Below are 25,761 nucleotides of genomic sequence, written 5' to 3'. Positions count from 1 at the left end.
TAGTGGATAATTATCAAATTTAGACAAGTAACATAATTAACAGCGCAAGATCAGAGCTATCTTGTAGTATTAGACGACCCGGCCAAGTAAAATGGGATTTACAATAAATTATTCTTTTACCTAACAGTCTTGTTTCCAGTTCCAGATCACCATCCTAGGGTTTTGGCCCTTTCTGTAGGATGGTGTTCATAGACAATCATAAAGTAGAGCCCTAAACATCACAAAAAGCAAGAAGCCAATCAAAATATACTAGGAAAAAGTCAATAACAAGAGAAAAAAAGGAAACTAACTTTTTAACGGGCATCACCTACTGGAGCTCATTCGTCCCACACGGCCATGTTCTAATTCTAGGGATTGTAAGAGTGCGTGTGCGCACCAAGTATTCATCTCTTATTGAAGGGCAGGAGTAAACAAATGCAGATACAAGTTAGGATTCAACGCTCTTTATTGGCTAAGGCGATAAGATGGGGACCTGCTTACCATGGTGGGACCTGCTACCACTCATGGAAGCGGCTGCGTAAGTTAGATTTACGCACATGGCGGTGTCCATCCAGCAAACACTGGGCTGAAGTGTCAGGCGGCAGAGCCTTGGGGGCAGAAGACCTGGCCTGGATGTGTAGCTCTGGAAGATACATGGGGGCATCCCATAATACTCACTGTGGAGTGGTCCACAGGACCCAAGTGGTGGTGGCAGAGGGAACCTTGAGAGATGTGGTCATTGCACTGTTGCCATCTCTCCCTGGTCTCTAAGGTGGCGGTGGAGGAGGCAACATTGAGGATTGTGGCCCAAGGGGCACCTGCCCTCCCCTCGTTGGCCATGTCCACCTCAAGCTCACGGCGCAGACCTTGGGCGTTGCAGGTCCGAGTGTTCTTCTGAGGAAGAGGAGGCACTGGCGCGTGAAGATAAAATCACACCTGTTTAAATATTGCACTCCCACGTGCACAAATGTTTCTTGCAACATTTTACGATTGTCTGAAATGTTTGTGCCTTTTGATGGCCTCGTTTTATAAGACTGTGTGCTTTGTGGCTGGAATAACCGGCCCGGCCTGGATCCGTCCACCCGCAGAGCGCACTGTTAGCGCCGGGGGTGCTGCCCTGTACATCCCAGACTCTGGAGAGGGCACCCAGGGGTGCACAGGGCGGTCCATGCGGGTGCTCCTCAGTTCCCATCACGTCCACCCGGATTGCTCACCATAATACCATCATTTGGAACAAGAATACTCAATGTATGTATGAATGAATATTCTGAATCCCCTCCGGCCCAAGGGAAATGGTGACTTTGCGATATTACACATTTCCGCCCCTTGTGGAGACCGGGTTCGGGCCCAGGCTCCCTGGCCCCGGAGACCACGTCTCACCCCTATGAGCAGGCACGGCGCCCACCGCCCAACCTCCCCTAAATCTGCTTTCTGTCTTCCCACAGTGCTGAGCGGAGCCCTCGGAGGGCGGCAGCTGTCACCAGCCCCGCAGATGCCGGGCCGGCCCGCCAGACATGGCAGCCATTCAGCCAGGGACTCTTTTCTTCCGTTCCTTGACAGAGCTCCTGGCGCTAACAAAAGCGGTGCGAGAGCAGCTGCGAGGCGTTTTGTCTGCACTGGGGAGAGCGAGGGGTAATCTTCACCGAGAGCCCGGGCGAGGCATCTACGGCTCCCAACTCGGAGAGCGAGGGCAGGAGGTCAGAGCAGAGGCGACTGGGGGCGGAGCAAGGAAGAATTGGGGTTAGACCGTGCTGAAGGGACCAGGCATATGGGGGCCCGTGACTGTGACTGCAGAGCTCTCGGGTCTGAAACTTGTCAGAAGGCAGCAGATGAGCCCAGATATGCCCACCCTCTCTGGGTCCTGCCCACCCCCGAGGATGTGCACGTTAGAGAGTATCCAGGCAAAAGCCCTCTGCGTGTGCCAAGCGCGCCGTTAACTTGCATGCAAAGTAATTTTGCATACGTCGAGTGCCAGGGGAGAGTTCTTTAGTGCGGCTCAACGGTGGAAGAGTCTAACTAGAGAAGAGTATTGGGTTCCAACGTCACGTGACAAGCTCAGCTTTCTCAGTGGCCGGTGCAGCTATGAAGCTGTGCGCTAGATGCCACGTTCAAGTTTGAGCTCTCACCCTGAAGAGTCTCTGGTGCAGGCTGCTGGGAGGAGGGCAGTGGACATGCAGGCCAGGCGGCAGAGAGCCAGGTCTGTAGCATCCTTGAGTTTAAGACGCTTGGAAGCATCTTGCAGATGTGGGGGGAGATTGTGCCAAGACTGACCAGGCCTGAGCTGAGAAGTGGGGTATCTGCAGCAGATGGGTGGAGGGGCAGTGGGTACAACGAGGAAAATATTTCCAGAATTTTGTTTGTTTTTTTTTTCTTCCAAAAGCTTGCAGCTGTGCCATAAGCGGTGAATGAAGCTCAGTTTTGGAAGGTACCCAGGTCCAGGGTCGGACTGGGACAGAAAATGGGCCCGAGCACCGAAATAATAGAGGCCCCTATTATTTAATTAGTTATCTAAAGAAGCAGGCCCGTGTCTGCAAATTGGGGCAGTTTTGAACTTGTGAAAAAACGCTATATATGTGTTGAGCAAGGTATGGGGAACTTTTGGGCTTGAGCTTGCCACAGCCAATGTTTGTTTTAATATCTGGGAAATCAACTGTAAAAACCGGCCCAGCAGACCGCAAAACAGGCCCGCAAACATCCAAAAACTGCCCGCGCATTGACCAGCTCATGGGGCACTGCCGGATTGCTTTACAGGTCAGTCCGTCCCTGGGTGATGCAGCTATGGCTCCCATCTCGGAGGACCAGGGCAGGAGGTCGGAGCACTATTCAGGAACGTAAAGGAGCACTTTCTAGTTAGCTCTGTCTGCACAAGAGATGGACTCTGGTGAGATGGGGAATATGTTGAGATGACCAAGAAAAAGCTGGAAAGTAGTGTCCATAAACCTAGCAATGATGAGTGGCCACTCAATTGAGTGTTCCTATGCCGTTTACTAAAGAGTACTGTTCGAGCTTGCCAAACATGACCTCCATCAGGCTTCTTGGATCCATAAGAGTGTCTGCTTGGATCAGAGCAACGGTGAGCCGACCAGGATTGTGGCCCAGCAAAGGAGGCGTTCCGGTGATCGGAGAACAATCCACCCCATTGGTGTGGACCAGTTATGCTAAGATTAAGAATTGCCCAGTACCTTGAAAAGACTGGCTTCTAGGATAGCATCATGGCAGGTGCTTCTACTGAAGTCCTTTGTCAATGGGATCGGCAAAGTCTTCGCAGTGCACTGGATGTGCAAAGTCCGAAGGCCTGTGTAACACCAGACTTGGTTGTACAGTCGTCCAATGAAGGGGTCCTGATTTTAAAAACTGGGCTTGAGACTGCTAATAAGATGTTGGCGATTGTTCAGAGGAACAGTCGGTTTGAGGACACAAAGATTTCACAATGATGGATTCTTCCACCAGTTCACAACTGTTTAAGTGTTGCAGAAGAGCTGGTATGTTTATGGATCAGGCAAGATGCTTTTAGGAGAATAATACCTGAGATGGTGTAAAGAAAGGCACACCTCGGGGTTCATCCATCCAAGCCACGCACCTGCGACCCACAAATTCAGGCGAGGTACAGCTTGGGAGAGGGTGCTTGAAAGACCTATTGTGTAGGGTGTTAGTAGGGGGTATGCATTTTGATAAATTTACAGCAGATAAGGAGCGGGAAAGAACTACAAGAAGAACATCAGGGCTCTACTGAGGGGAGACTGGCATGAACCACCAGGAAAAGTGTTAGGTTACTGCGCTGCACTGCCCTCGTGAGGCCTCACCTGCGGGACTGGGCCTGGATTTGGTGGTTATAGCTCCAGGAGCATCAAACCTTTTGGCAATGCTCCATCATTTGGTGACCACAAATGTGCAATATTGAAACTATAAGCACTGTGGGCACGCATGCAAGAGCACGGAGTATGTTTACTCATTTTCGTTAGACTTGTTCTCAACTTTTATTGAGGAAACTGCCAGGTACGTGGCATACCTGCAGACCTGGTACAGATTTTACTCCTCAGTGGAATCCATGTTAGCAGATCTTATACCCTTCCCACCTGGGTCTGTAGGCATCTCTGTCCTCACACCTCTGTATCCCTTGTAGTGGAGCATTTGGACAACCATCTCATAATTGTTCCAACCTTAGTATGTGAACATGCGTGGTTTGGCTTCTTGAAAAAAAACCATGTGTGTGAATGAAGATCCTGCGTGGCCGTGCTGTCTCCTGTGGTACTTAAAAAGAGTGTTTGGAAGGAAGTCCTTCAGCCCTGAGCTTGGGCACCACAACCCGTGCAATTAACGACGTGTTGATAGTCTTGGACGCTTTTCAGAAGTGCGCTTAAGCGTGGCATGTGACTGGTGCACGCGGTGAGAAGCTCCCGCACCATTGGTCACCGTCTTATCCGCCATGTGATGGCAGCATGCGCGCCTCTGTGGCAGCGCAAGAGTGAGGGGTGGTTGAGGTCACGCCTTGGACGTGCTGTTTACGTAGCATGAAGGCCTGGCTTCATCAATGTGACCGGCCTCATTTTGGACCCCACCCTCAAACCACCACCTCGTGGCCCTTGATGACTGCGGTTTTCTGATCGGCTGCTTTGAACTGCTCTGCAGTGTGGGCAGCTTGTGCTCTAGGGCCGCACGGGTGTGGCCGCTTGTCCTGAATACGTTCATTCTTGCAGCCTTCATGGGACATGGAGGGCCTTCTGCTCATAACTCGACATGGGTGGCTTGGTTGACAGACTCCTATCCTTTCAGGGCACAACGTCCTTTAAAATCAGAGGCTAGCGCTATACAAGTTACCATTTAAATATCCGCCTTAAATCACCTTATTCTGAAAATACATACATTTAAAATGTTAAACACTCCCTTTGCAATTTTTGGAAATATACCCATATCATCCACACAAGATGTTCGTTTACTAAGGTGGGCTTCACATTAGGAAGCTACTCACAAGCAGCTGGAGAGCTTCTAGTACCCCCCCCCCCCTTCCCCTCCGAGCTGCTCATTGGTGAGCTTGAGGCGCGCCATTACAATCACACACATAGTGTACATGACTGCCAGACGATGATGGGTTTCGAAGGCTGGAAACGCGAACGCAGTTGTGTTCCTCTAGCAGGATGTGGTAAGCGGCAGCTGCCGGCACTTCCTGGGTTTTCCACATTATTCAGTGAGTAGGAGCTCGCAGGGTGGGCGAGGACCCGATGTGGGTAACTTCCACAAGAGGCACGCGTCTCGGATTAGTATTCCACTCCTTCGGCAAACAAACCTGTGACACCTTTTTCTGTCTGTCTACCACATAGCCCGAAACCTACCTCTGGGGAGCGAGCGCCGCGCCCGCTTCATTGACCTGGACGCACCCTCCAAGACATAGGTTTGAATCCAAGAAGGGACACTCAACCTTTTATACTTCTGGCATCTACCCAAAGGGGGGGCCCATCTGTTGGGGCGGTGGTAGTGAAAAGTAGAGTGCAGGTCTTGTGCAAGGGACATCCTAGCTGCCCTAGTGCTGATGCTGTTGATTTTTGTCGCCATCCCTCGGTGAAGCTTAGGATAGTCAGCCAGGTCTCGAACCTATGTATGGTGCGATGGAAAAGAACCAGCGGGTGTACCTATGTCGGCCATGTTATGTAATCTACTGTAGAACCCTGGAACTGCAAATGTTTGCCTTTTGTACCCTGTTATGGTCTAGAATACAGAAAACTCAAGTAAGACTTCTAAAATCGATTGAGTTGAAAATTTGCTGCAAAGACTGATAAGTCTTCGGTCCTTGGCAGACAAGCCTGTACTGCTCTGGTGATGACTGCGGGTGCTTAGAGGATGTACTGTGTCTACCTCCATGGCGGCTTTTTCTTGGTATTGTGTTTTTTTTTTTTTTTTTTTTTTAAGACATGATTGAGCCTGGATACCCTCAGGGGGTGATTATCGGCTCTTTACAAATCCTGTTTGATTGATTGAGGCACCTGCTGTGTGAGGGCCAATGTTGCTTCGCTGGTGTGTTTTTTGAGGATCTCATACTCCTGTCCTAGAAGCTACTTTAGATTTTATTTCCCACACTACTTTTGCTGAATGTGTTTTTGTTCCCGTGGAACTAGCTGTTGCTTCCATGCACCTGTCGCAGTCCAAGATAAAAGCGACTACAGGGACAGGTTTTTTGATCTTTCTGTGCCTGTTGTAGTTGGTTTCACGAAGACTGAGATTCTGCTGCTAATTGGTTGCAAAGTGTATTCTACTTGTATATGTGCTGTTATGTCTTTCGTATCTCATAGTAATCTCGAAACGTAATACGAACGTACCAAAATCTCGTTATGGCGCTTTCGCTCTTGCACAGCACGCTGCAGTGTAAAGAGCTAAACATGGCTGTTTGGACAGTTACATGCGCTGCATTAAATGTTTGGATATTTGTGGTGCTTGTATTTCTGCTAGCGGGTCAGGATTGTAGCATTTTCAAGTGGGCCTCGATAACACGCCTCTGATTATCACCAGGGATGTGTGGAGATCTGGGACTTTATCCAGAGTTACTGCTGTCAAGTTTCTCCTCCAGCAAGGGGTGCCTCCTTTTTCCAAGCTGATACAGGAACACTGGTGCAATCAAATAGTTTTGAGAAAAATAGCTGCGAAGTTTTGGGACTTGTGGGCCAGTCCTAACGTAGTGGTAAAGCATCTGGTAATGAAGTTTTGGCCTGCTTTTTGCTTCAAGTCTTACTCAGGGCCTCGCGTACTTACACACACACCTCTGCTTCCGTCTGAGAGCTCATTAGTGGGAACTTCATCCAAACTTTACTTTTTGGCGTTTGTGGGTGTCTAACTTCTTGCTGGTCCTACCATGGTGATTTCCGTGGTGTCTCATGCGGGACAATGTACCACTGATGAGGCCAGGTCAGTTTATTTGTATGATGGTTACAGCTGTGGATGGCTAGAGTACAGCTGTTACGCTTTCAGTACCTGAAGCTTAAGCTGCTCTTACCCAAGATGTCCTTGTCAATCCTTCTGTACTGCCTTCCTCCGTATCTGTGCAGGTAACGATCTAAAGTTGATTCATTGAGGAATGAGGATGGGCCGAGGCCACCACAGTGGGTTCTGAGCGGTGAGCCTCAGGTAGAACCCAGGAACATCAATCTTCTGAAGCGGTCTCTAGATCCCAGAGTACTGTTATAATCATGTACTACTGATTAGACTGAAGCCCGAGGACTACAGCCCTGTCTATCTTTTCTGAGCTCACTTCACACAAGCTCGATCAAGAAATAGTAATGCAAATAGAAGCTATCTTCCTCTACTCAGCAGAGTTTCTGACATTCTAGAGTAGTGTTGAGGCACCACTCCTATCCCAATTGCTCCCGTTAACAGGCATTGGGTGGTCTCTGTTGCTTTAGGAAGTTCCAGCTGGTTGATCACTACGGGTTCCTTTAGTGTGGTCATTTGATGCTAACCAGCAGGTCTGATGCATGTGCAACTGACCTGGGATACGTCATGATTGTTCTGGAGAACATGTTGGCCAATGAAAATCCAAAATGCTACCCGGTGGCCAAGTTCAAAGTGGCCACTCGTAAAGGTAAACTGGTGAGTGGAGGTGGGGTGGTGGAACGAGGACTAGACTTTGAAGAGCATTTGCCCAAGAGCTTGACGTAAGAGTCCTGAAAAGCTCATGCCTCGTATTCAGAAGGTAGAACGCAGAATGTTGATCGACGCTCTTGACATACATTGGAAGGAAGCAGAGATTGACTGTTCATCTTACCTCCTTTCTTGCCGGCTTCAGACCCACCATCCCAGATTGTCTACATGGCTCTAAATATAGGGCCTGCTTGAAGCCCTAGTCCTTGCTCTTAAAGTGAGGCGGCCATACGTAGGTTCTGGTTGGGGGACTTATGGGATAAAGTGTACGACAGCCAACATGTAGGGAAAAGCCTGGAGTGTTAAAAAGAGCTTTGCTAAAGAGGATGGTTCACAGAATGACGCTGTGCGATAAACAAGCACTGGTTAGGTGTGAAACGGGCTTGGAAGCTTCCACTCTTGTTACTGCAAGAACTGAAAAACCTATCCAATGCCCTACTCTCTGGGCATGGAAGAAACTGGGAGTTAAGGATGGGCCTTGTGTCCCCGGTGAGAGGATGAAAAGCTGCCCACTGGAGGTAGCTGAGGCATGAATTGGGGAGGCAGCTAGAGTCACTGAGGAGCCAGGACCATTGTACGGTTTTTATAGCTGGGGATGCTGTTCCGAGGTAAGATGGCGAGCCAGGGAGACGTGTGAGAGGAGACTGAACTTTTACTTGCTAGGCACAGAGGAGGAAAGGCAGAGCCCCCTGACAGATGCTGAAAGGAGGGTAACGGGAAAGCAATCCCACGTGATGATCTGAGGCACCGGAGCTTTGAAATGCCTCCATGATGAGCAGCGACACTAACAGTTTTTCGGTCCTGTGGCGTGACCGCCTTCACTGTGGCGTAAAGTGATGGCAGGCATGCAGGTTCTTCTAAAACTGGGTGGGCTAAGCTTTCCATCAATGCAAAGGCTTGGGTGCTGGGTGGATACGAGGGCCGTGAGCAGGCATCACTGAAGAAGCCAGGACAGGCAGTGCGGTAGACTGCGGTTGACCTCGCAGGTGCTTATTGTTTTGTTGGTCTCTTGCTTGCGGGGAACCCTACGTTAACATCTGATCTGAGCCCAATGGGTGCCTGGGTCTGCCGCTCTAGAACTTCTCTGTTTACTTTCTACTGGACATGATCTCTTCTGCCTCGCCCTCATCTCTTGCCTATCCAGTCATGTTTGGGCTTCTCCCTTTCTGTTGCTCTCTTTGCCCTACGACCTGGAAGATCTGTGCACTAAACTCCTTCCTAATTGCTTATCTTTGTGCCTCTTCATAGTGTTCTACTTTTCGCACCCTTACTTTGTGGAAGTAGCACTACACTGGTTTTTAGGATGAGCCTGGGCAGCGCATGCACTGCTCTGCGAGGCATGCTGTATTCGGGAATGGCCTAGAAGCTCTCCCAATCTCCGCCCATCTTTTCAATTGGCTGTTGTGACTGTCCTTTGTAAATGTTGGCTTTTGATTTGTTAATTGGCTTATTAGTCCCTCCTTAGTACCTCCCTGTCTTCTGTGGTAACCTCCCATCAGGACTGGCCCTTTTACGTGTTTGCTTACGGTATTGCTTGCATTACCCCTTCAGGAGAACTCTTTGCTTAATTAATCGAAATAGTACTGGTGGGACGCCAGCTTTAGCAATGGTGGCCGCATTCTTTTGGTATTTGCTGCGTGCTATGCGCGCTTTTTACTTTCACAATAGAGCCACACGCACCACTCGCGGGGCAGGCCGTGCAGGTTGCCCAAATTATTCTGATTTTTTTTTTTTTTTTTTTTTTTAATTTTTTTTTTATGTATGTTTGTCAATTTAAATAATTGTTTTTTTTCTATAAAAGACCCCATACTGCGCTTTCACTTTAATGGCCGCTGCGCGTCTTTCTTTAGACGCAGGTTGTCTAAAAGGGGCGTGACCACTATTAAAGTGAAAGTTTGGCATGGGGCGCTTTTACAAACCAGCATTTGTAATGCAATAGGTCTCGCATTTGCGAGAGTTTAAGCTATTGGCATTGTAAATGACAATGCCTTTTATTTATGTTTTAAAAACCAACACACAAATAAAAGGCAGTGTCATTTACAGTACCAATAGCTCAAACTCTGATAAATGCGAGACCTATTGCATTACAAATGATTGTTGGATTGTGCTAAGCCAGGCAGGGTGCTCCCTTTTTATTTTTTTTCTCTTCTGGTGGGTACTTCACTGTTGCTGGTTACACGCTTCACACACAGCTACCCACTTTGCTTGTATTATCATTGTGAATGTGTCAACTTATATTTTAAAATTATGCCACGTAATCTAATTGAAATGTGCAGCGTTTAAACGCCAGTTGCCCATATTTACACTAAATAAACTGCATGAATTAATAAATAAGACCCATGGGAGGGGGGGGGGGGTCACACTGCCAGGAAGTCGGCTCCAGCTCGCCCATTGCTTTCTGGTTGATGCAGTTCTCAATGCTTTTGAATTACAATTTGGAGGGCGTTTGCCCCCAGTACAGATAGGGGTGGTACTTGCAATCACGGACTGTACCTTCCTTGGTGATGGCAGGCACTTTTCTATTCGTGAGAAATTAAAACAACACTGTGTACTGCATGTACCATAATGCAGTGAAACAGCTGGTGCTGGCAGTGCGTTCTTGCACACATGCATTTTGTCAAGCTGAATAGACCGTCAACAATCTCTCCTTTGTGTGTTGCTTTTATAAAATGACGCATTCCGCGGTGTAATCTTTCGGTGGTAATTAGCGGCTCACCCCTCCTCGGCAGTGACCGAGCGCGCCATTATTCACGGCAGGATTGGAGCCCTGGCTTCTTGCCAATGCTTTAAGCCCTCATGACAAAGGTTGCAGAACTTTAGACAGCCCTTCCCACCCTCTTTCGCCCTTTGTGTGTCGTAATTCGGTCTTTAAGGGTTCGGACCTTGGTGTTTTCATTGTTCTGCGGCACGCCCCCTCCGTGGGTCCTGGCAGGAAGACAGGGCACATGCATGGTGGAGGTACTGAGGGGGGCTGAGAGTTCACACCTTGACCTGCGAGTGGCCCCAGGGCAGCCTCCAGAAACGGACTGTTTGCTTACCAGACCTCTGCCTTTTTCTGAATATTTATTTGGCTCCTGCTTAAATTATCCGGTGTGCAATAATATTTACATTACCAGGGCCATAAGAATTATGTTGCAGAGTAGCAGGAAATTATGCGGCTGGGTTCATTCAATTATGTGGCAAGAAAAGGCAAATTATGCGGTATAACGCAGCACATTTTTTTTAATGGTATTACTTCATTATTTTTGCCGGTTTTACCCATAGTTATCCTGTCTGGGCAAATAATTCACCTAACTAGAACTAGTTTAACAACCAAATACAGAAATAAGTAACTGAAATATGACCAATTAACCTTTTGCGAAGGGTCTTGCACTGGGCATGCATGCATACATACATGTCATGTTTTTAGTAACCGTTAATCTGGTTAAGATCAAAATAATTTTGTGTTTTAAAAATTTGAAGATTATGCAGCAGATTATGGATTATGTGGCAAATCCATATTTATGCGAAAAAAGCCACGTCTGTAGAATCGCATCATTTAATGGTACATTACACATAATTAGAATTTTGAGTGTATGCAAGTTGACGCTGTCTTTACTGCACCCCTCCCCCCCCCCAACTGCACCGATTGTGCACAAGCTCGTGTTCGCTGCACCCGTTTTGCACAAGTAAGCTTGCGCTGCGCCCGTTTTGCACACGTAAGCTTGCGCTGCACCAGTTTACTTTGGCAGATCAAGCTTACACGGCACTTACCCTTGCTGTACGTCTTGTGCACGAGTAGGCTCCGTCGCGCCTGCCCGCACAGGTAAGGTAACGCTGCTCGTGTGTGTGGTGCGCTGTGCGGTGGTTGGCGGACGCGCCGTGTGGTGTGAGACTGCGGGCTCGTCCCCTGCTACAGTCTGTGCTGCACCTGTTCTTCGGATAAACCCATAGGCTTCGATTTCCCTTCCTGTCAATCCAGGGCCTTTCATCCGCGCTCCATCTCAATGCACAATGCAGCGAAAACAAACGCACAAAGCGCTGGAAGAAACTGAAGCCCTAAAGTGATGTCATTGGGGTGCTGTGCTGGTGCCAGGCGGCTTGTTTCCGGGTGTTGGGTAAGCAGAGGAATTGCTTGCCTTGTTTTGTGCCCGTGTACACCTGATCTGAAAGGAATGCACCGGGGTTGGGTGTTGTTTCTTCCTTCTCGCCACCCCAACTCCCCGCAGATGCTAGTGCGCCCGTTTCTAGTGGTCGTGTGAGGGGGTTCTCTGCCGCTTCAGTGTGTAATCGCTTCTGGCTATGGTGAATTCCTTGTGTTTGTGTTGTGTGCCTTATGATTATTTTTACTGTGCCCATTCTGCTATGTTACGGGGTCTGTGAATTCCCGTTGTGAATTCATTTCGTCCCGCCTTTAAGGAGACCACCTCTGTTAGTAGGCAGAGTTGTCACGTGCTCACTTATGCGCCCCCTCTAGTTGTAGTCTCCTTGCTGCCCCCTTAGTCTGTCTCTGCGCGGGGTGGCTAGAGTTCCGAGGTCGGCCGAGTAACCCTTGGCCAATGGAATGTGCCCCCTTGTAGCGCCTGCTCCTTCTCTCCGCCTCGCAGCACTGCACGCTCTCTTCAGCCTCCTCTGGCGGTTGCTTGTCCTTGAAGGAACGGCTTTGCTGATAACCCTGGTTACTCTTTAAGTGGTTTTGCCTGATAAGCTCCCCGGCGGGGCCCCCTCCCACTCCTTACTCCATGCTCCCTCCTCCACTCACCTGCCTCCCGGCAACAACTGCGGCTTCTGCCGGAAACTTTGCTAGAAGGTGACAGACAATCTTAGAAGGAGCAAAAGTCACACACAAGGGTTTGTTCTGCGCCTGTAATATTGTGCTGGCCGCGCTGTCCCTGTGCACAGACCATGCAGTCCGTGGAGGATTGGTGGGGGAGACCGGGGTGCTGGGAGCAACGCCTCGACTAGTCTGTCCCTGTGCTCAGGCCATCCAATCCGTGGTGAGACGAAGTGCTTCCTTGGTGCAGAGTGTAGGACACTGTTTGAAAGTACTTTTCTTGTGCATAGGTCACATGTCATGTGTTCAAAGGTGGTAGCTCTGTGCACGGCAGTGGCGAAACGCAAAATTATGCCGCCCCCCCCCCCAGCGAGATGAGGGGCCCCTGAGACGCCCATGTTTCACAGATATACATGAGCCTTAGGCCCCGGTTGGGGCCGCCCTACCCTGCAGGTAGGTGCCTGTGTCACACCCCTGGTGCACAGCCCACGCAGTGCACTCTGCAGTGGCTGGGAGGAGGGGGTATCCAGTGCCCCCTGTCCATGCACGAGCAGTGGGACACGGTGCCATCGTGAAGGCGGCAATGGTACAATCCATCCTCCAGAGGTCGGTGCACGCCCACATGCACCGGACGCGACACGCGGCCAGTCTGAGGCGACGCCGGCATCCGCCACTGCGGCTCGCGCCACGTGCTCTGGGAAGCCTTCCTCCGAGGCCGGCATCTGAAAGCCTCCATCCAGCCTGCGGTGCTGGACCAGCTCACACCCAGGCCGCAGCCGCACGGCTCCCCGGCGCACTTCAGTACCCCTGCAGCATCGGGCTCCAGACCAACCCTGAGCACGTGCTCCCGGCATACAGTCTCCCTGCGCCCACAGCTCCACCTCCCAGTGCCCCCATATCCGTGCGACACACCTATAGACGAAGTTGAGTATGTTTTATTTTTTTTTGCCCACCATTGTGAAAGTCTTTTGGAAACTTTTGCAGCTTTAGGTAGTTTACAAAGAGTTCCACGTCAAAATGTCCGCGTGGAACTTGTGACTTTTGTGACAATTTGTTCTATATATCCTTTCATGCTCAAAATGGTCTAGCGAGGTATTGTAATTGCATTTATATAGGGCTTATTACCCTATACGAGGCATCCAAGCGCTTTTTCGGTGAGTAGCAAGCTTCTCCGGAACCAATAGGGTATTAGTGGTGAATTAGTATACTGAAATATGATTAATTTGAGTGGTGGATATGTTAGTCTGTTATTTGGATTGAAAGTGATAGTGGAAGGATAGAGGGAAGGGTTTAGATATAGATATTTATTTTATATATACTGAACTCTGCAGTGCAGTCTGTGTATGGAAAAGCCATGCGTAATGTAATCCCGCAAAGAAAATGGTGGTGTTATGCTGCCCATACATGTATATAAGTGTGTGTGTGTATATATATGTGTGTGTGTGTGTGTGTGTGTATATATGTATGTGTATATATATATATTCACTTAAAAAACCATAGGTTTCACACATGTTATAGTTAGCTGGACATTTCACTCATAAAAAACCAATGAAATTCCCCCGTTATAGTTACTGCAGGCAACTATAACTCACGCGACCGTAATCCTCTGCTGATGCTAATACTGTATTTAGACACTTATTTACCCATGTCTTCTTCCATTAATCTTTAGCTATACATATATTACAAATATTTATTTTTCAGAAAGACACATATGTCATCAGTGATGTAATATCTGACGTAATCAGCAGAGGATTGCGGTCGCGTGAGTTATAGTTGCCTGCAGTAACTATAACGGGGGAATTTCATTGGTTTTTTATGAGTGAAATGTCCAGCTAACTATAACATGTGTGAAACCTATGGTTTTTTAAGTGAATTTGCAAGGTTTTTTAAATGCTAATTCCTAACTATAACGTGTGTGAAACCTATGGTTTTTTCAGTGAATTTGTACGGTTTTTTAAATGCTAATTTATTTATGTATTTTTTTATATATATTTATTTTACAATAAACTACGTATTAAAAATTATTATTTTTTTTTTTTTTTTGGTTTTCACACTGCGAATTATTTTATTTTTTTGTAAAATTTTTTTTTTTTTTGTGTTTTTCAGGGTGCGCGCACTGTGCGCGCACCCCCGCGATTTTAAAAAAAAAAAAAAATTTTTTTTTTTGCCTTCGGGGTCCTTCAGGGACCCCCTGACAAAGGCTAGGGGGTCAGGAACTCTCTACCCTGCCCCCTTTTCACGTTCGCCACCTTCCTTTTTCACTCTCGCACTGAAAACAAACAAAATGGCGGCCGACACTTCCTGATTTCGACCGATTCGAACGTTGACTAACATGTAACCACCAATCAGAATTACGCTCGCGCACGTTAGGGTGCTCGCACGGTGCGCGCACCCTGCGCGCATATAGATATATATATGCTTTTAAATGCTATTTTCTCCGGAAATACTGAACAGATTTACACCAGACCTGCAAAAGGCACTTCCTTGACCTTATGGCTACCTCTCTGCCAAATTTCAAGTAATTCTGTTCAGCCGTTCGGGCTGTAGCTGTGTCTAAAGGTCCTATGGAAAAATGCATGGGAAAAACGCGTTTTGGGACCCCCCTTTTATCTCAGCCCCCGCTTGACGAATCCCCCCGAGACTTTCAGGGTAGGAGCGGAGCGTAGCGCCCCACCTATTTTGAAAAATTCGCGAGAATTCGTCGACCGGCGCCAAAGTTATTCAAAATAGAATGTTGCGGATTTCCTATGGAAACGTGGTCCTAACTATAACTACCTACTGGCGACCGCCAGTAGGTAATATATATATATATATATATATATATATATATATATATATATATATATATATATATATATATATATATATATATATATATATATATATATATATATATATTCTTAAGTGACGTTATAGATAGTAAGATGTTGAAATGACACACAAAAAAACAAAATCCTTCCAGAGCTAGCTATAACGAACGACCCCGCTGTGCACTGCTTATGACCTCGCATATTGCATCACACTTGACATGTTAAAGGATATCCTTGATGACCTCACGATGACATTTCAAAATCTTAACTAGAACGTCATTTTGACCTTTGTTGTTTCAGTGAATTTCAAGTGTGTTTTTTAATGTAAGGTAAGATATTTTTATCATACCGAACTAGAAGTTCATTTCAACCTTCTTATTTTTTTCTGTGAAATCTTTTAAACATTCACCCACTGAGAAAAGCTTTTGGCCATTGGCAGTGGTCGGCTCAGCGCTCTGGCACTGTGAATGGGCTGTGGGCCACTTGCCTGGGATCTCCAGACGGGGTCCAGGGGGAGCGAGCCTTCCTCCATGTACTTTTCACGGGCCCCCTCAAGTTTTGTTACGCCACTGAGTGGGCTGAATGCAGTTTTGGCCAGGGTCGGACTAGCATATAGGGCAATGGGTTGGTGCCAGACGAGCCGGTCTGACTGGTCCGCATATGGGCTGTAGTGTTTGTGGGCCTGTTTTATTGTCTATTGGGCTGGTTTTAACTCCATATTTCTCGGATATTAAAGCAAACATTGGCAACATTAAGCTTAAATCAATGTAGCCATTGTTACCTTGCAAGGCACTTCTACAGCGTCTCTTTACAAGATCAAAACCGCCCCGATTGGCTAACATGGGCCACATTTTTAGCTGTCTGATTCTGTACTGGGTGACACTTTTATTTTGTTGCCTAGGTCTACTTTGTCCCAATCCTGGTGAGGGAACCCCATGGTAATGACAACCTAGAAAACCCAGGTAGGTGTTCGTGTGTGTCAGTGTCACCAGCCTTGCAGGTTTGGTCTACATTTGCTTTGTAGGGCTTCCCTCTAGACTGGGGTCTATGTGCACCAGGTGGTGTAGACATTGTGTATAGCATCAGCCTATGCCTAGTGTCTCCAGAAGTAAACTAAAGAAGCGGTAAAGCAAAACCCCTCGAGATGTTAGGGCCTTCACACACATTGCTGGACTGGTTTTGGGGTTAAGGACAGGCCAGTCCTCCGTAACTATATGGATTTTGACACGTGCTTGTTATGTTATGACTATAGAGCATGCGCCTCGTGTGGGAGGGTATCCAGGCGCTAGCTAAGGAGGATGCTGTTCTGGCCGAGTCTTGGGTCTAGGTAATGGGCCAGGTTTTTCAGCTTCAGCACAGATGAGGAGGCTCTGATGTGCAGGGGGTGGTCTTTCCAGGCCTCGGACACGAGGCAAAGTTTGTAATGGGAAAATACTAAAACGACACTAGAGCTTGTGATGTACGCCCTGCTCACCTGCTTTCTTTACCTCTCCAGGTCTGCAATGCTTGGACAGTAACCGGCCCTGCGAGAATGGCGGCAAGTGTACCATGTACTCCAACGGATCCGCATCCTGCGTGTAAGTGTAACTTCAGACATTTTGTTTTTCTTATAGCACTCCTATGCGTGCAAAAGCAGATATATCTGGGTAATGTCCCCATGCCCACCTTGTAAAATGTGGCTCTGGTGTGAGGATGTTTTCTTGTAGATGGACCGCTTGCATTCTGCTGCCCTCCAGGGCATTGGCAAGGAGTTTAGGTGTGCCAAAACTGGAGATGTCTCCTGCATCCGTCTTAGGGTGGCCAAGGATGGCATTGTATAGCATGGCCTTCTATCCTTGATCTTAAACCACCAAGGTGCTTAATGGGATGATCGCCCTCTCTGGAAGGTGCAAGCAGGGCCACCTGTTTATCCTCCGCTTTGTAGTAGACAAAGGCATCCTATTCTTATGGAATCCCTGGCCATGTTATGGTTTATAGCGTGCTGTAGGCACCAGGTATCTTCTCGGCACTAATTCAATGAGCTGCTGGAAACCTTGATGGCGACAGATGTGACTGATTCTGGGTTAAGCTGCATGCATTATTATCATACTAGAATTGTGCTTTTTGTTTTGGTGGGAACTTCCAGTAAAATGTGGTTGTGCTGGCCCGAGGGCCTCCAAGCCTCGTCACTGGTTGAAATGATACAGCCATGGAGATGTGCTGGGGTGGGGGGTACATTTGGGCATTGGGTTTCTCAAGTGGGGTCCAACCATTAAGGAAGAGACGAGCTGTGCTTGAGTTCTGGCTGGGCCATGTCTCTGAACAAGCCTTGCGTGGGGCTGTGGCGAGCGCTGCGACTGTGGCAGGGTATTGAAGTCACTGCTTTGTTATCCACTTGTTCATATGTGCATTTCTGTGGCCTTTGATTGCAGGTTACTTTTTTCTCATACACCTTTGTTGGGTAAAAGGTTTGTATGCATATTTTCTGTAAATCAGGGGTACAATAATCCTTTTTGTTTGGCTCAATGTTACTTGAGGTTTTATGTCCATCTTTTGTAAATATAACAAGGGACTTGGCTTTGAAATCGTGGGCTTTGTGCTGGTAGACTCCGGAGGCATGCAAGTGTCCTGTTTAGCTATTGTGCCGTTCTAATGTGTCACGTGATGAAAAGGAAGTCCTGCCTTGGAATAAAACCTTTTGGAGCCAGGCATTTGATGTAATATCCTGTGTAATTTTATGCTTTGCCTGACTTGCCTCACGAATCCTCGTGTGGTTTTTCAAAGTGATTCAAGAGGACTTCACTTTCTCGTGTTGCAGCATAAATATTTATTCCATTGGAACTGTCCTGTCTGCTGGAAAAAGTAATCCGAGGCTAACGAAAGTATCTGAGGACTGAGCACAGCTTACGTTGTCGCATGTTTGTTTTGTTCCATCTGCAGTGGTCCACAATGTCAACATACTCCGTAGGTGCCAAAACATTGTTTTCCGTCATGGCATTTCACACACCGTGCAGTGTGGGAGATGAAGTCGTTGTCCAACCCACATACACCAATTCGTTGCACCAGCTCCTGATGACTATGTCTAAGGGGATGCACCTCTCCGAGTTTATTTGGGCAATCTAGCAGTCCCAGGTGTGTTTGATGTCACCCCTAGAGTCCTGAAACCAACGCCTTGCAATGCTACTTGTCTATGACTGCACCACACAGGGGTGTCTGTCCATCCCACTTTTTGTCTGGGCACCCCCACCCCTAGAAAGGTGTGTATTTTGGGGCGGGGGTGGTGGTGAAAGCTTTGTTGTTTTGACGTCTGCATTTGTTTTGGGGGCACCCTGGTGGTGGTTCAAACCTAGGTTATTGAAGGACTGCTTACAGTCTTCCGCTGAACCCCTCTTTAGTGCACAGTCCCCTGGACACTTACTATGGCTTAAAGGGGCCATCTGCGGAATGATCGTTGATGACACAATGCATGTCGACTTATTGTGGGTGATGGAGATGCTGCACTGGGTAAAGAACTTTTTTTTTTCTTTTCATTGGATGGCCCCTTTAAGACTTGGAGCCAAGTGTGCTTTTTCAGAACCCTTGCCAAATTTGTTTTTTATTGAAAAGCTGAAATTACACTTTTAAAATTTTCCCTGGGCTGGTTTGACCATATCCAGCACCTACCACTGTTTGTTTAGGAGTGTCTAAATGTATCAGTTGTTCACGGTGATATGGGTTCTGTAACTCTGTTGTGGTGTATGACTTTGTTTCTGGCTTTTTATTTTGAGATGGCATTTGTGATTTTTAACCGCTCACCTGTGTGACTGTGAGTCGGACTTGCCTAGAGGGTATCCGGGCAGTGCCCGAAGGGCTGGTCTGATCTGGGTATGGGCTGGTTTTTTGGGCAGTTTATGGGCCTGTTTTACGGTGTGGTTGGCCAGTTTTTTTTCTGCTGATGTATCTGCTGTTTCCACAATCATTGCCTTCAGCAAGCTCAAATGCATACACTCACCCATGCCTTGCAAAAATGTGTCTTTTGCAAAACACTTATGCAGCGTGTCTTTACAAGTTTATAATGGCCCGGTTTTGCAAATGTGAGCCACTTTTTTTTAGCTTTCTGATTTGCGAATGGGGCCAATTTTAATTTAGTATCCCGTCCTATTTTCTGTCCCACTCCAGTCCCACCCTGGTGATTCTGTACAGTGCCTACTGTCTGGTTTTGTTCGTGGTGGCCCCCTACCCCGGGAGCTCCTTTTGATAAGCCCTCTCTGACCATAGTGGCCAGTGCTTGGCCCCACACCCTAAGAGTTAGGTTAAACTAACGTACAAAGCCTGAAATCACCACACAACCGGCAAACTGCTGTGAAATCATATGGCCCTGTTCTCGTCCACTGGGTTGGACCAGGGCCTGACTGGCCATGCTGGGCATCGGGCATTTCTCCTGGAGGCTGGAAAGGTGCGGGTCAGTTTGTAGTGGCAGGGGCCTGTTTTGTTACTGGGGCCAGTTTTGTGGCAGTGCTGCAATATTGGTCTCCTGCAACAAAAGCAGCAGTGCTTTACACTTGCCACCCCTCTACCCCCAGGGGGCTGGTCTGACAAAATTGCCAGGGCTGCTTTGGGTTCCCAGTCCAGCCCTGGGTTGGACCCAGATCAGATTAAAGCTACGAGGAGCTATGCTGGTTCCGAGGGGCTAAATGTATGAGGAGCTGTTTCTGCGCGGGGGCAACTTTCTGCAGGAGAGCTGGCACGTGTGGCGTGTCTCCGTGGAGTACTTTACATGCGTGTAGTGTTTATTTTCAGTACACCCCAGCGCTGTGAGGCCCTCCCGTGAGCTTGCCCCGTGAGTCGGGGATTTGCAGGAGTTGGCACACACTTCCATGCAGCCTCGCTCAAGGGCTTTGTCAGCGGGGGTTCTGTGTAATGTCTGGATATTTGTGAACGGGGATCGTGTCTTATTCTTCTGAAATGAAAACATTCTCTGCAGACTCCGGAAGTCTGCATAACATCTTTCTCTGTGGCCTACTTCCGGTGACCTCAGCAGGACTTTCCCTCTTTCCACAATAGCTGACCTCGCTGCAGCTGTTTCCTGTCTGTGCTCTCGGGCGCAGTTTATAAAATTTCTATGATATGGTGGTGGTGTGCTCTGCCGTGCCTGGCCACTTTTTTGAAGCCCAGCCTCTTTAAACCTCCTTTCTTAACCCCTTGCTCTCCTTCCTCCTCAGGCCAGGTTTCTTCCTTTTTTTTTCCTCTCCTCCTAAAGTCATGATACAGAAGAAGTCCTGGAGTTTGGTACAAGCCTGCTCGAGCAGTGGCTGCTTTATGTGAACTGTGATTCTGCATGCAATGGGGTGGGGTGAGTGAGTTTTGGGGCGTGGTTAAAGGTGTGGCTAAAAAAAAAAAATATTTTATAACTTTTTCTGTCTTTCACCTTCAGGTAACTACATATAAAATACCACAGCTTAAAATGAAAATTAAATGCAAGTACGTTAACCAGTGGGAAATGCGCCATAGTACATTATGAACCCTCTGTTAATGCACTGCTGAGGTCTGCATGTGGTGGTGGAGGTGGCGGCGGCATGTTTACAGCCTGCATGGAGAATAGGGAAAGTGCACATGACTGGTTTGGACGGCCAGAGAGGGACGACCAAACAGGCATTGCGCATTTAGGAGCGGGCAAACCACTCCTGCCCGCCCGCAAAGCAGCACAAACATAAAATGTTATCATCTTGTTTCGTCTTCTCGCACTGCTTGAAAGCAGTGGGGCGACCTCCTCCATAGCAGAGGAGCCGCCGCTGGTGTAACTAGAGAGCCACGGAAATGAACCCTCATTGGTGCAGTGGAGAATAGTGACTTGTGTATGTTTAGTGCTACATGGTCTGTCTGTGACAGAAAGCACTGTGAATTTAAACTTCCAATACACACAGTATGAGATATGCTGCTACAAAATGTGTATACGGTTTAAGACAAAGTGCTTCCTAGTGCATTTTCTTTTTTTTTATAACGGTCTTTTAAAAGCACACCCCTCACGGGTTAGCTGGTAGCTCCCTTACAATAACTCGTAAAAAGATTACATCTGTCATCAGGAAGCTTAAAGTGATTCCATCAATTTATGGCCAACACCGGCTTTCAGGCACCCTTTACATTTGCAGATTAACCAGTTGTGAACATTTACATCTTTTCAGGGAACCAGTCACCCTGGCAAGAAGACTTGTTTAGCTGTCTGCCCCTCCCTCAGTGTCCTAGCACAGGAGACTCCCTGACTTATACTTCTGCAAAAGCATTTCAACTCTCAGCATTTACAATCCCAAGACGGTTGTATTTTCATGAAAGTAGGCAAACAGTTTTTCTAAAATTAAAGTATGTGCAGATCAACCCACTTGTTGCACTCCTTACCATTGGGAGATCAAGCCTCTAGAATCCCATGGGCCGTGAGTGTCTCCTGTCCAGGTGTTTCTTTCCTCACTAGCCCTCTTCTTCTTCTGTGGGTTTAAGACCGTATTTGGTTTTGTTAATCTTATTTTCAGTGCTTAATGTCTATTAAGTCTTAGTCTAGGGCTGCACAATGTTTGTGTAATATTTCTACCCTAGTTTGGCTCAGGAAGTCTCATAACTGCATCCTGGGCGTCGCTTTCGGAGTGAATTTGGTTTGAACAAGGATATGTTGGAAGAACTTTCTGGTGCCTTGAGTTTTCGCCAGCTCTGTTCTTTTTTTCCCTTGGTGGTCCCATTTGGCACTGCAAAATTGCCCGTGTGGGTCATCTGCACACTGTTGCCCGAAGAGATATTGCACCTCTATAGCGTCAAGTGGTGTCTACACAGAGGTCTTTCCTACCTCTGCTCCCTGGCTCTACGGACACACTAGGCTTGTGGACTCATTTCTTCTACCTCATGTTCGTTGGACAGGACAAGCCAATGAGTGACATACATTTTCCTACACAAAACGCATCTTTAGAGTGTCGTAGAAGTTTCTAGAAGGCTTAACGCCTGTGTCTAATTTTCCAGTCGGAGCAAAAGTGCAGAAGGATCCAAAAGGAAGGATGATGCTGCGGTAGCATTCTCTAGCGTTGGAGTCCAACTTGCATGTATGACACCGCTGGCATGCTAGCATGGGCCCATTGTAATAATGTCATGACTCTAGCACACTAGTCCCAGACGAGTCTAGAACAGGGTCATGTCTCTTGCATGCCAACACTCCTCCGGTAGTAACCGCATATGTCTAGCATGCTAATGTGGAATATTGATGAGGCGATACCGCCGAGCGTGCCATCCAGCGAGAGCCTATCTGTAGTCCTGGTGCGCGTACAGTCTGAGAGCCCGGCCCTGATCTTTCTCCAGTGTGTTAGAACGAGAGCACGCTATGCATGTCTACTACATGCTTGTACCCATTTCCTGCAGGAATGGGGTACATCTAGCCTCCTAGTATTGAGCGCTCTTTATAGCAAGAGCATGTTTCTACTATAACAACACAAGCGCTGTATAGTAATAACACACATCTAGCATGCGAACATGAGCACTTTGTAGTAATAGCATGGCTCTGGCGAGCTAACACGCAAGGCCTTGGTAATAATGGTATGTTGTTGCATGCTAAAACAAACTTTCGGTAGTAATGCCACACCGGTGGCATACTAGGGTGAGGACACTAATGTGGTCATACCTCTAGTGTGCTAACTCAAGCGCTCCTTGTGATATTGATATACTTCCGTTGCGCTTGCATGAGGGCGCTCTAATAATCACTAATAATTATGGTTCTCCATCTCACAAGAACACTTCATTATTGGCACTCATAGCACGCTGACACCAGCTGAAGTAGTAACGATGTCTCTAGTGTGCTAACTCAAGCGCTCTCTTGAATATTTATGCACTTCTATTGTGCTCGCATGATAATGCTCTGTAATAATTGAGACCTCTGGTGCACAAGAACCCTCCAGTAGTGGCGCTCCGCTAGCACCCTGACACGGGCTGGATTAGTAATGATTCCTCTAGTGTGCTAACTCAGGCGCTCCCTGTGATATTAATACACTTCCATTGTGCTTGCATGAGGGCGCTCTAATAATGGTGGAAATCTATCCCACCACAACACTCCATTAATGGCCCTCCTATAGCACGCTGACACCGGCTTGAGTAGTAACAGTGCCTACAGGGTGCTAACTCAAGCGCTGCCTATGATATTAATACACTTCTATTGTGCCTGCTTGGGGGGTCGCTACTAATCTTTAATAATGGTGGTGCTCTATCGCACAACAACACTCCATTAATGGCCCTCCTATAGCACGCTGACAGGCTGGAGTAGTAACAATGCATCTAGTGTGCTAACTCAAGCGCTCCCTGTGATATTAATAAACTTCTATGGTGCTTGCATGAGTGCTCAATTATATTAGAGACCTCTCTCGCACAAGAACCCTCCAGTAGTGGCGCTCCTCTAGCACGGTGACACAGGCTGCAGTAGTAAAGATGCCTCTAGTGTGCTAACTCGAGCGCTCTCTGTGATATTAATACACTTCCACTGTGCCTGCATGAGGGCGCTCTAATAATCTCTGAGGGTGTTGCTCTAGCGCATAAGAACCACCCAGTAATGGCCCTCCTATAGCACGCGGACACAGGCTGGAGTAGTAACGACGCCTCTAGTGTGCAGGTACCAAAGCCCGCTTTACTACTGGCACGCACTATTGATGTCCTTCTCGTAGTTGTGAAGTGTGGAAGCCCCCAGTCCCCCCGTCCGGGGGGGGGGGGGGGGATCATCTGCGAGCCCCCGGTAGTGAATCCATGATGATGCCAGCTGGCCACGGTCTCATCCTGGAGTGTGGTTGCCCAGCTTGTGCCCCGCTGCTCCGTTGTGCCTAGTCCAAGAACGGACCCGCAGCTCCCCACCCCCTCTAGAAGGAGCGCAGTTGGACGTGGTTCCCTCGCTCGGTCTTGGTGTGTAATTTATTCAGTGAGTAATGTGGGAACGGGAGGCCGGTCCCAGGGCGTGTGCTGCTCGGCCCTGCGCGACGCTCTTTCATGGCCCTGTGATTGGGAAGGAGACGAGGCGCCAAGGGGCGCTGCGCCGTGTCGGGGAGGCCGGGGGAACAAAGGCAAGAAGCATGGCCTTGCGGGGGGGGCGTGGAGAGGCCGATGTATTTTCTGAAGCTTGCCGGGCACATTTACCCATGGAGGGCTGCAAGCTTTCAACCCTTCTTCCTGCCCCAAAAAAAAGAAATTGGTTGTTTCTGATGCATGTACCCCCTTTCTAGCACACATAACCCCCCCCCCCCCCCCCTAGGTTTTCTGTAATGCAAGCCCCTGCGGCGATTGGAGGGGGGTAGTGGTGAGGGCTGAACTTCCAAACCCCCCCCCCCCCCTTTCCCCCTGGGACCCCTTTTAGCCAGTAAATATCTGATAAAGGAGGCATCGGGTTGTGGGTGAGCCTCAATCCATTCTGCAGCGGGGCCCGCCATTTTGTGATACGTCACTGCTGCCATCTCGCCCTGCTCTGCCTCACTCGTCCCCTGCCGCTTCGTATCTAAAACCCCTTTGCGCACTCTATACATGTACCCTAGTTTCGACCTGCAGCACCCCCTGCTGTGCGACCCCTGACCTCAAGCAGAACCCCTGAAGCCTTTGTGGGGTTCTAGCCGACCTATTCTGGGTGCGCGGGCTGCGGACGGTGTTCCCACAAACCCCCCGGGTGGCGTTACATGCCCCACGCATGGGAGCAGCACCCAATCCCCGTGGAAGCCCTGGGCCTCGGCGCTCCCACACACCACGGTGGCGGGGACGCGGCTTTGTCGGCAGCGCCGCGGGGCAGGGCGGGCCCCGTTCGTACTGTTGGCGCTTTCAGCTCCAGTGGAGGGGAAGAATCGGAGCCTGGCAGTCAGGTGCGGACAGATTACAGCAGGTTGCACCTCTCCTCATGACTCCTGTGCGGCAACAGGTGGATGTGCCCGGGGGAGCCCCGCCCCCGCAGCAGGTGAATCACCCAAAGTGCTGGAGCGCGAGCCGCTCCCATGGGAAGAGAGCATTGCGAAACCCAAGGAGGCTCCTGCACGGTCCGGTGCGTGGAAAGCTCGCGCGGGCGGCCTCCACGCCAAGGACATCTGATGCCAAGGGGAATCTGAGCACACGGAGTTACCAGTGACCGCAGTGAGCAGGCCGAGGCACCAGGGAGGACTTCCGGGCTGTAGTGACAGGAGGCCAAGCTCAAGCAGGACAACAAATCACACCACCGGCCCTGGGCATTCATTGACCACGGGGCGGGCTCTGTGTTTTTAGTTGCTGTCACAGCTAGCCTCAACATAAATTTGCTTCCAACAACCACCTTGCAGCTTAAGTGTAATGGCCGCGTCTCGGATTGTTTCAGAAATGTAGTGTAATTAATATGAAATAAAGTACTCCCTGCTGTACATTTTAAGGATATTTCAAGTCACTGAGTTATTGGGAGCATTTAAACAAACCAGGCGAAGGCCAATTTCTTTTAAAGGGTCATGGAACTCCAAGGTGACTTGCAATATCCTGTTGAGATGTACTGCAGGGGGTACTTTGTTCATTATAATACGTGGTCACACCATCACCCTTCCGACAGACCACTTGAGTCCTTGGCGTGTTGATCTATCATATGAAAGAGATTGTTTGCAAACATGAAGAATAAATGTAAAA

General features: G+C 48.5%; 1 protein-coding gene across 1 annotated transcript in view; it reads left to right on the top strand.

Moving 5' to 3' along the window:
• The window catches only part of LOC146856248 (uncharacterized), a 209,381-nt gene that overhangs the window by 11,872 nt on the left and 171,748 nt on the right, over positions 1–25,761 (top strand). Inside the window, exon 2 of the mRNA XM_085654317.1 lies at positions 16,664–16,745. Within this exon, the coding sequence (XP_085510443.1) occupies positions 16,664–16,745 (82 nt within the window). The remainder of the gene's footprint in view (positions 1–16,663; positions 16,746–25,761) is intronic.

Source organism: Triturus cristatus, chromosome 4_1 (genome assembly GCF_964204655.1).
Source record: "Triturus cristatus chromosome 4_1, aTriCri1.1, whole genome shotgun sequence".
NCBI lineage: Eukaryota > Metazoa > Chordata > Amphibia > Caudata > Salamandridae > Triturus > Triturus cristatus.
This window is presented reverse-complemented; position numbering and strand designations above follow the sequence as displayed.